Source organism: Empidonax traillii, unplaced genomic scaffold (genome assembly GCF_003031625.1).
Source record: "Empidonax traillii isolate 1590-97213 ecotype Southwest subspecies unplaced genomic scaffold, ASM303162v1 scaffold157:size2224338, whole genome shotgun sequence".
Classification (NCBI taxonomy): Eukaryota; Metazoa; Chordata; class Aves; order Passeriformes; family Tyrannidae; genus Empidonax; species Empidonax traillii.
Window position 1 is genome coordinate 1,156,830 of NW_020955350.1, and position 10,990 is coordinate 1,167,819.

At 41.1% G+C, this 10,990-nt stretch overlaps 1 protein-coding gene across 8 annotated transcripts in view; it reads left to right on the plus strand.

The window, feature by feature from the left end:
- The window catches only part of ENPP2 (ectonucleotide pyrophosphatase/phosphodiesterase 2), a 71,414-nt gene extending 66,479 nt beyond the window's left edge, over positions 1-4,935 (plus strand). For 7 of the 8 annotated variants that reach the window (XM_027884909.1, XM_027884911.1, XM_027884903.1 and 4 more), the window contains one exon: positions 4,319-4,935. In XM_027884909.1, the coding sequence (XP_027740710.1) occupies positions 4,319-4,489 (171 nt within the window). In that variant the 3' untranslated portion in view covers positions 4,490-4,935. Of the gene's footprint in view, positions 1-680; positions 837-4,318 lie in introns of those variants that run through there. The other variant, XM_027884910.1, reaches the window with a different exon arrangement.
- The last annotated feature ends 6,055 nt before the right edge of the window (positions 4,936-10,990 follow it).

Here is a 10,990-nt window from a genome sequence, read left to right on the forward strand (position 1 = left end):
ACAATACAGTCCATCTGCTATGGCAGTCTGGGTGCATCAGACAGCATGATTACATCCAGCCCACACAGTATTAAACATATATGCTAAAACCTGCCAAGGGTCAAGTGCCAACTCTTAGTGTTTCCAGAATCCCTTGATTCAAGGGAGAAGTTTGGGTTCTTATTACAGAGACAACCAGACACCCTGCTGGTTTCTTTCCTATCTTCCTTTAGGATGCAAGATCTTACACTGCAAGAATTTTGATGCAGGCTTTGGTCTGGTCAGCACTGCAGAAAGTAACACGCACCCCTGGCAGCTGATGGTGTGGCAGGAGCGTGGCTGGGTCCCCGTGGGCTCTGGCACCGTGCAAGGACAGCACTCCCCCCAGGCAGCTGTATTTAGACTTGTCCTTCCGCCTGAACTTGTTCTCCCATTGCACAGCTGTGTGGATTCCTGCACACAGACACTTCACTATAGGCTGCCAGGAGACCGTTTCCTGAATGAACGCATTAATGTTATGAATTTTGTATTGGCAAAAAAGTTAAGACTCCTGTTCCAGCTACAGGCAGAAATAGTCATTCCAATTCTGTGCACAATTCACCTGGAACACTGTTTCTTTCTCATTCATCAAACATCGCCTGCTTTCAGGTCCCTCTTTTTAAAACCACGCTTTTGGAGAAGTATTCCTCTCTCCTGACCAGGTCTGGCTTTCCCCTGTTTAGACTTGCAACTGCTCTGGGCAGAGAAGTCTTCCACCAGAAGTCTCGTAAAGTTCTACATATATTTCATCGTGGTTTTTCTCTGGACCGTTTTCCTCTGAATCAAGATCCAGTTGATGATCTGGAGGTTACTAATCTGGCAGTTATTAGTGCCTCTGCCCTTATAACTCTGCCCATATGTCATTTTATGACAAAGTAATTTATTTTTTCCTCCCTCTATTGCAAGTGATATTTCTCTTAAACTGTTGAAATCTTTTTTATGAGCTCTTTATAATAATGGCCTCTTTTAGTTTTTGATTTCTTACATCTCAAACCAGGCTTCTTTTTTCTATAGGTCACACTGTTTATGGTGCATGTATTTACAGTTCTGAGAGGAACTTCAATGCTACTGCAAGGTCATTAGCAGATATTGGTCTATGAATTTTATATAGCAAAGCACCACTCCAGAAATATTTAAATGTTGCTCTTGAATGAAAGTACAGTTAGGCAAATTTTTGCCATTGAAATACAGCATAAGTATGACTTCTGCACATGGTGTTCCATCTTATTTTTTCAAAGAAGTGATTGTGTAAAACCTCACCGTACTTCATGGATGAAATGCATGGAATAATATAACAATCTTACCTTAACCTTTCCACAGTTTTCTTTTAAGATTTGAAGAAATATTAGCTTTCCCTCCCACTCTGCTCTAGCTGCACACACTTTCTCTCTCTTCACACAGCCACTGGAGAACACCACTACACTTCTCATTTGAATTTGTTCCATTTCTAAACTGTGTTTATTCATGGTGAGGTTATACCCATTTATTCTTGTGTCAACATTTTTCTATGGCTTAAATAGTTCTTCACTGGGCTTCTTTGGGATTTACCCTAGTGTTGATTTATGATGAATCTCAAAGTGTATACTTCTCTCTATTCGTGGAAGACCCAGGGTCTTTTTTGCTCTTGTAAGAAAGGATGAGTATGGTAGTAGTTTTCCTATACATCTCTTCCAGTCTGATTCTTTTTTTAGGTTTGGTTTTGTTTTTTGTTTTTTGGGTTTTTTTTCCCCTGGATCGTGAATTAGATAAAGTACTGCAGCTCAGATCTCAAAATGAAAATGTTTTCTTTTTCCTCTGATACTACCTAGGATTTGTTTTTTCCGTAGCTGTTTTATGCTGGTGGTTCATATTCATGCACAACCAGTATACCCAGGTCTTTCTCTTCTGTATGTCAGATGACCCGGCTTCATACTACACCAGGGATTCCTGCATCCTCCACTCTGCTATTGCAGTATTGCTCTGCACTGACAGGTGTTCCCAATTGTTCTGGCTTTTTACTAGTACACTAATGACCTTGCTTCAAGAAGCATGGGTGAAAACATTACAGAAAATCCTTTCTAAGACCAAAGCTGAAGGAACCCTCCTAGATCCTCCAGGCTACTATTTTCCCTTTCAGCGAAACCTTTAAATTTTTTTTGATAAGGAGGTTCCTCACCCACCTGTCTTACATGCATCATGTTCAGCTTTCCAGCTAATAATTTGATATTCAGAGAGATTCTTGTCCACAATATCTGGTACATTTTCCACTGGATTTTAGGATATCCTCCTAATTGATTGCTTATTTCAGTTTACCCCCATATTTTCAATTGTTACTTTTTCCTTCTGAGACTCACTGTACCATTGACTAAGCAACATAGGTGGAGAAAACTATAATTTAAAATGTATACACTTCATTCATCGTTATGTAGTAATGTAATACTGTGTTAGCTGATCACTGTTTAAAATTCTTGCTGCTTGACCTGAGGTTTCATGGGCCAGTTGTGGAATAGAAAAACTAAAGCCTAGATCAGTTGATTGATTTTCTGGAGTCATGCAAATGCTGTCTTGCTGGACTTGGTTTGAACCAACCTTACAGTCCTCTGATTTATTCACGTTGCAGATCTTCTGCAAACTGACTGTATTCAAAAAAAGTGAGCTTTGTAGCTCACTTTGAACTTCTCTCTGAGCTCTGCCAAATGCAGATTTTCTGCTCAGAAGGAAGGTTTGGAGCAAACAAAAATGTTAGAGTGTTTGCAATAACAACCCTGTTTGCAGACTGGTAACCTGACTGTCAGGCTGAAGGCTGAGCAGGGGGCATTCCTGGAGCATGGCACTGCAGGCAAAGCGGAGTGAGGAAGGTGTGCTCCCTTCCCTCTTAATTTGTATTTTCCTTTTCTTGTTTCAGACCTGGTTTTGGGCCTCAGGTTGCTAGTGGCATGGAGAGGAAAGATGGTTTGGAGCTGAGAAGCTTCAAATCTGACAGGTGCTGACCAGGTCATGGACATTTGCTTAAGTGCAGTCACCTGTGATCTGTCTGGTACTTCGTGTCCTCTCTGTGCAAACAGTCAAGCTCACCCTCCTGGCTTTTGTTGGGTGACCCACTTACTGGGCTGTAGCACATTTACCGTGTTGGATAGGCTCTGACATTGCTGAAGCTTAGTCTTGATCCATGAGAGGATCACATTGTAGGAGGACCTTGCTGAGACAATCAGAAGAGGGTTCATTTCCAGGAGTAAGCACAGAAATGGATTTTTAGCAGCAGGATTTCTGAGTCACATACATGGAGTCCAAAAGCCCAGAGATACAACCAACTCTCCATTCCTAACTTGCTTCCCCAGCAGCAGGGTAGATGTACCAGCCAGACAGGCCAAAAGGGGAAAAGTCCTGTTTGCTTTGTCCTTTTCCCACGTCTACTCCCTGCTGTGCAGTCCCCAGGGCTGGCTGCAATGCTTGTAGGACACGTTTTGGTCTGGTTAACACATTTGAACAGCCAGTCACTGCAGTGTTTTGCAGAGCTGATCTTCTGATATGCTTGTGAGTTACCTTTGTTTATGAATGACTCCAACATGTGCCGGAGCTGGCACAAGGCAGGCAGCAGGAGCTGTCCCCTAAGAGAAATTACACCCACACAACCTGACCTCGATTACTCTGGCATCAACATCTTCCTCATTTTTTTTTTTTATTTTATTTCATTGGCAAATTCTTGGTGAAAGTCTTTTTTCTGTCAGTGAATAGTATATATGTTCCAATAACAGAGGTTTTCAGGTACAAATATAAGCCATTATCCCAAACATGTAATGAATTGCAATGGTCTCCTAAAAGTAAAGTGGAAAGATTAAAATAATATTGTGTTAGGCGATGTGATGGTCAACTGAGAATAATGTGTAGGGGTAGGGTTCAAAGCTAAACAGCCTGTCACTTGGGCTTTGGTAATACAAAAGTGATGAATATGTGAGATATTTCTGTGAGCTAAAAAAAGTGTGTAGTGATCAGTGGATCTTCTAAAAGCATACAGCTGTTTTTCTGAAACACCTTTCAACTTGGGGCCAACTTTTCCTAGATGACTATGGTCGTTGTCTCAACCCAATCCTAAAATGAATACTGATATAAAACTGTAGGATTCATCTTGCCTCTTAAGTTTCAAAACCATTTTCTTTTAACTCTTTTACCTTACTCGTTCTTGATTAAGGCACAGAGATTTTTCAAATGTAACAAGTGTTTAGGAAAGTTGCATTTGCTTTTGGAGCAGATTTTTGACAAAACATATAATAAACCTGGGTTTGTTGTTTTGTTTTGTTTTTGTTTTTGTTTTTTTTTTCAGAGCTTGGAGGATGAATCTAAGTGGGTTGAAGATCTTCTTAAGATGCACACTGCACGTGTGCGTGACATTGAACAGCTCACTAGCTTGGACTTCTTCCGAAAGACCAGTCGCAGCTACACAGAAATCCTCTCCCTAAAGACATACCTGCATACGTTTGAAAGTGAAATTTAGCTTTCTAACCTTACTCAGTGCATCCTTTTATCAACTGGTGTATATTTTTATATTGTTTTTATATTTATTAATTTGAAACCAGGACATTAAATATATTAGTATTTTAATCCTGTATCAAATCTTAAATATTAAACCTTTGTGTCATTTTTTTTATTTCTCTAATGTTTAATATAGGTATGTCTCTTGGTTGATTTAGTAGTGCTTGTAATACTGCAGTTTGAGTCCTTACTCTGAGCTTTTAAGTGGTGCTGCAAGGTTTGATGCGTGCATCAAGGAAATATTAATTTTCCATGCTCCTTTACCACACTTGTAGTCCTGTACTGTGTATCAAAATACTGAACATGTAAGATTACACTCATTTACTGTTAACTGTGTGACAGACATATTTAAACACTATAGACAAATAGCATCTTAAATATAATAAACCACACATTCAGTTTTTTTAATGTGTTTTGATTTCCTTTCACAGGGATGTTCAGAGGGGCTTGTGGGCAGACGAGTGCTGGCAGATCTCTTACTGGGCAGAGCCCTTCTCAAGAGCTTAGGTTTGTTGGTAAGAAGACTGCCAGGAGCCCAGGTGCCCTGCCCTGGTACTCAGCAGTGAGACCGTAAATAGACACACACAGTAGTCATTGCTGGTAAGGCTTCACTATAGTGGCAGGGCTGGGAGAGGAGGATACTTGTTGTCACAGCCTTCCAGGGGTACCACCTGCTTGCAGCCACTTGGTCCTGCTCTGGAGCTGCAGAGAGGATTCGTGATAACATCTGCTGTCACTGATGGGACTGTGTCACACCCCTGCTCTACCACAGCTGCTCTGGGCTGATTCCTGGAAATACCTGTTCCATCATCCTTGGCTTTGACTTTGATGGAAATTGAAATAAGGCAGATATGGAAGGAGATGACATTGCTAAACACACAGCAGTTGGCTTTTATCTGGGAGGAGAAAATCTGATTTTTGTCATCTTGTTCTAACAGCCAGAATCTTCCACGTATTCTCTAGTCAGAGTCTAAGGCCTAATGACAGCCCTCATTCTCAAAGGAAGCCCCTTGGCCTGATTGCACATATGTAACTTCTGGTACAGTAAAGTCCGTGCAGAGCATGTGATTTACAGCCATCACCTACCTGGTCAAGTGAATCAAGTCTCTGTTTGCTAGTTCTGTGCAGTAACAGTCTCATAATCCTGGCAAGCCCCTACAAGTGACACTGATGGCACAGTCCTAAGCCAATGGAAGATACTGTGTTGCTTGCTGGTATCTTGGTAATGGCCTGATTTGGCTCTGGCAGCTTTTGTAGAAGGTATTTGTTGTGGAGCATTAGTATTAGTGTAGTTGGATGATGTAAAAGATAAATTATTGTTTAAAATGCCTCTTGAAGCTGAACCCACTAGTGACACTATCGCAAACCCTTCTTTTGGGGTTACAGCTTTCCCTCTCTCTACAAAAGTGGTTTTCTATTTTCTCTTTGGGGGGTTGCAGATACTGGAGGAAAACAAAGGGCTGGAAAGCATCTCAGCCATGTACACAGATGAGTGGCCAGGCTTCCAAAGTAAAATTAATCTGGCATGATTTCAGCAACTTGCATCCCTGTAGAACCCATCCAAGAGAAAGCAGTAAACTGGAATAAATTGTGTTAACCCAGATGATAAAGTTCTTGTGAACGGTAGACAAAAATTCAGTATTCTAGGTGCCAAATTCTGTTTAATTTAGAAGTGCACAAAACTTGAATGCTTTAAAATATCCCCAAAATGTTAAGATGGAAATTCTAATAACTGCACAAAGCTCTGGGAAACATCCTATTCTTGCAACTTAAAAATTGTCTCTTGTGGTTGTCTGGTAGCATAGAAATATTTTCCTGGAAGCTTTTGGCAGGGCTTCTTGCCATGATAAACTTTATGTTCTTACATGTACTACAAAGGGTATTTCCTCTGGATTTAAAAGAGTATTCAGTTAAGAACTAATTCCTTCAACACCAACTTCAGTGATGATTTAATGTGGTGGTTCATAAACTAAACTGAAGACCACCACTACTGTTTTGCTTTAGCATTAATCTGTTGCTCTGTTTTCTGGGGTTTTAATTAAGTCAAACAAATCATGTAATTATTTTCTTTCAAATATAAGATGACATTTATACCAAAGGAACTGTATAGCTCTAAAAAATATTCTTCCTCTGTTCAGAGAATTTGCTTTCAAAATACCGTTACTGATAATTGCTGGGAGAGACAGTTTAGCTCTCAGTCTCACTAAAGAATGACTGTTAGTGTTCATTTTTTAAATGCAGTTGTTTATTGTGACAATAAATATTAGTCATTTACTTCTGTTCTACCTACTTCTCTTCAGCCCCTGACCCCATGCTCTTGCAGGGTATTCCTGTTTTATTTTATTGTGCTAGCAGAAATAACTGTGCTGGGAAATGTTTGTGGTGACTTCTGCACATTGCATGGGGTACTTTTCCTGTTGAAAGATGCCTTATCAACACAAAAGCTCCAGTGCACAAAAGCTCCAGCTAAAGCCTTTAAAATCCCTCTAAGCAACATGAGCTCTGCAGGAACAACAGGCATTTTAAAGGAAACTTGTAATTTGCCTTTGGCATTCTTCGGGGTGAATGTTAGCTTAGGGCAGAGGGAAGGAACCCCTCTGCTTTCCATTCCTGTTAGAACATTTTGAAAACATGAAATACTACTTGTTTCTGTTACATGTTGTCTTTTCTTGATATTAATCTGGCTTCAGCAAGAGGTCCATTGAGGAGAACAAGCACTGAATTTTCTGTTGAACAAACACTAGTTTTGAGGGTTTGGGTAATTACTGTTTGCAATTGGTGATATAAATTTGAGGCATGTTTAATGAGTCAGATTGATTGAGCAATTGCCACAACAACAGAAGCTGTACGTGTCCTGCACACCTAGCAAAGTCCTTTTGCTCTAGGAAAAATCCTCCAGAGGTAGTTATGTAACTAAAATAACCCTGCTACAGGAAACTGTTACTTTTTTAACCCCTTTTCCACAGTCATATATCCTTAATAGGTAAGCACTGAAAGCACGTCAAGTAACCTGACCAACAGCATGGCCATGATGGCAAAATTACAGCAAAAGTCACAATTGTATCCTGACTGATCTGTACCATCTTGTGAAGGTTTGCCAGAATTCATAGGGGTATAGTAGGAGTAAATGTAAATAACCGTATTTAATTAGGCCAATCTTGCTGTGTCCCTGGAGGCTGCTCCAAAGAAATCCTGCCATAGTCCCTCTTCTCAGTGCTTTAAATGCAAACAGTTGCTCAACTAATTGTGTGAAGATTTTAAGACTTTAACAAATGAAAACCCATGTGCACTTCTTATAGGAGAGGATAGAAAAGAAAAGCACTGATAAAGAGAGAGGAGAGGAAGTTTCCTGCTTCAGGAGACAGAAGCTGAACAGGTTGAAAGCTCAGGAGATGCTGCTAGAAGGGAACTGGGGCTGGAGAAGATTTATTTGGCAGGTTTATGAAGTCCCTGTTTCCCCTGCATCTGGATTTTTCTTATAGTTCAGTCTCTCACACACAACAGATGAAATAGCTCTCGAATTCCTGCACACAGCTAGGGAGATGAAAACTTCCCAGGAAAGCTGGAGGAGTTCCCCTCTGAAGGTGTTTCTAGCTGCAGCAGCAGAACTGGAACTTAGGAGATGTCCAGCCTGGACAATGAATATAGAGTGCAGAACTTCACCTGAAAGAGACAAATTTGTAGCAGCAGGAACTGATGTACCAGTAATCCTTCCCTTCAGTCCCACATCCACATCAGATATCTTCAATTACCCTTACATTTGCATTACATTTCTGTGCAACACCTCCACTCCTCTCTGCAGGAGACAGGAAATATTGCTTCAGTGCAATTGAGAAAATTCCCCTTTTAATTTTTTTTTTTTTTTAAACTGGAAAGCCCCTACCTGCAAAGGGGCAACTACACTTGCTCTGCCCTGTGAGAGAGTGAGAAAATCAAGCTTTCCCAGAGCAGGGGAGTGTGTGGGTGCTGCAGAGCTGCCATCTCCTCTCTGCTCCAGTATGGTGCTCTTCCAGTGAGTTTGGCACTTATGTCAGTGGGGTTTATTCTGCTGGTTTGGCACAGAGAGACAAGTGAAACTTCACTACCTCTGTGGGAGGCTGCTGTTACCACAGGCATGGATGAAACCATGGCATGGAGAGGTTGAATAGTAGGTTTAAGGGCATGCATATAGTATAGCCAGTAAAGCTGGTCATGGCATTGCTGTGTGGGTTTAATGTGTGACATTTTGAAATAATTTCTGATAGTGCTACCACTGGTGGGAGAGCACAGGGTAAATTTTGGAAAGCAAAAGCCTTGGAATCGTGTGGCTGAAATAAAATATGAATACAGGGCAATAGAAGCAAAAGTCACTTCCTTTGGGGACAATCAATCATGCTGAATTGGTTTTCTGTCAATCCTGTGCATCAAAATGCTTTTGGTAGACCTAGTTCTTTACCAGAGTCCTGTATCTCCAGAGGGATGCTACAGTACCTGTCTGTCCATCCTGTCTGTAGTCCTAGTCCAGCTCGGTTTTGTGACTAGTTTCAATTTCCCTTGCTGCTGCCTTGGACAGCTGTTGCACTTGACCTGAGAGACATGGTATAGTCATGAAAATACAAGTTTACTCCGACCAGGATAGACCTGCCAGCAAATGATTAGTACAGCACTAACCGTACATCTTCCAAGCGGTAGAAATATGTTTGAAATGTTTAAAGTTCAGCCCTCGTTCAAGATGGGAGAAAAAAAGGCATTTTTAAACATTGTGGAAAAATACCTAATCTCGTTTCTTTGCACTTGTTGTGTAAATACAAGATAAGAGCAGTATTTCCAAGGTTACTGCAAACAGCCTGTCACTACAGAGTACAAACTAACATTTACTAAAATGTATGTTGACATAAAAAACAGCATTGCTGCAGTCAGCCACGGTAAAAAAACCCACAGATTTCTTTGCCCTTACTACAAGTCAGAAGTTAGGGATGTAACTTATTCAGATCTGCCCTTACAGAGGAAAATCTCTGTCCTGCTTATAGCGTGCACAGTATGTGCACAGTTGTTCTGGAGCCTTACCTTACCACCTTGCCTTATCTGCTGTTTTCTAAATATGGCAGGGAAAGGCAGATGGAGGTCACCCAGATTTCATCTGCAGATTTCACCATGGAGAGATCAGCAGGCAAAGAAGTTAGTAATTGTGGGTTAGTACAGCTGTAACTGATTGACCCTACAACTGGAATTTACTAGAGAAGAGGTGGGATTATTTGACATCATAAACCCTCAACAGAAAAGGATTTAATCCTTTTCAGGGGATATTTTCCTGAATTTTCTTTTTCTTGGCTGTGTGCAGCAAGTAGAAAATTATTTCATCTGTTCTACATGAAGGATTGATCTATCAGAAGAGGCTGGAAACAGGTGGAACAGGGACTTCATAAACCTGCCAAATAAATCTTCTCCAGCCCCAGTCCCCTTCTGGCAGCATCTCCTGGACCTTCAACCTTTTCATCGTCTTCTGTCTGCTGAAGTGGGAAACTTCCTCTTATCTCCTTACACCTTTTGTTTTTGGGTTTGGTTTGTTCTTTGTTTTGTTTTGTTGTTGTTGTTGTTTGGGTTTTGTTTTGTTTGGTTTGGTTTGTTGTTTTGGGTTTTTTTTTCTGGCCTCCCTGTTTTATTTCAGCTTTGATCTGTTGTCATCTGCAAATTGCTTTAGGGTTAGCCTAAGCAGTGCCATTTCTGTGCACGTGCATATCTCTACAGCGTGCACTGCTACCACGTCTGAGCTCTGTTAGGTCTTACACACTCCCTCTGCAGAAAGGAGGATGTGGAAGATCCTGATATAGACCCAGTTTCTTCTCCAGTGCAGTTAAAACCCCAAGGCCAATACTCTTCAGAGTATTTAAAGTGGTGGCCTTCACCCATCTGCATGGTTTTGTTTGAGGCATTTAATATCACTGAGGGTAGAATGTCAAATATCTGATGAACCAACCAGAACTTCTCCATGCAGGGCATGACCAACTATATTGTTGCTAACATCTGAGAAAATTAGATATTACTAAGTCAGTATTTTCTCCTCTGGGACTAGAAAGTTCCAATCCAATCCGGATGCATTAGAGTTCAGGATCTATCCCGTCAATGACTGGGAATTGTGACAAATCTCCTCCTCTGCTCATCGACCCATTTTCATCTAATAAAGTCTCTGGGACACTGCTGATGGCTGTACTTTCACCTGTTGTCTTCGAAATGCATGTTGCCATTTATACTTGCAGTCTGTTCCGTGTTTCTAGCTGTTTTTTGGGGTATGCTTTGGGGTGCATGCACATGGTGTTCTAGGTCAACAGCAACTAAGTCCTCCTCTTCCTCCTATGTTGTATAACCTCATGAACAGTTGTTCCCCATGGCCACGGGCTCCTGGCTGGATCCAGGGTCTGCAGTACAATTACTGGACACCTCTGCAGGGTGTAGTGAAAAACAGTAGGAAGGAGGTGACAGATGA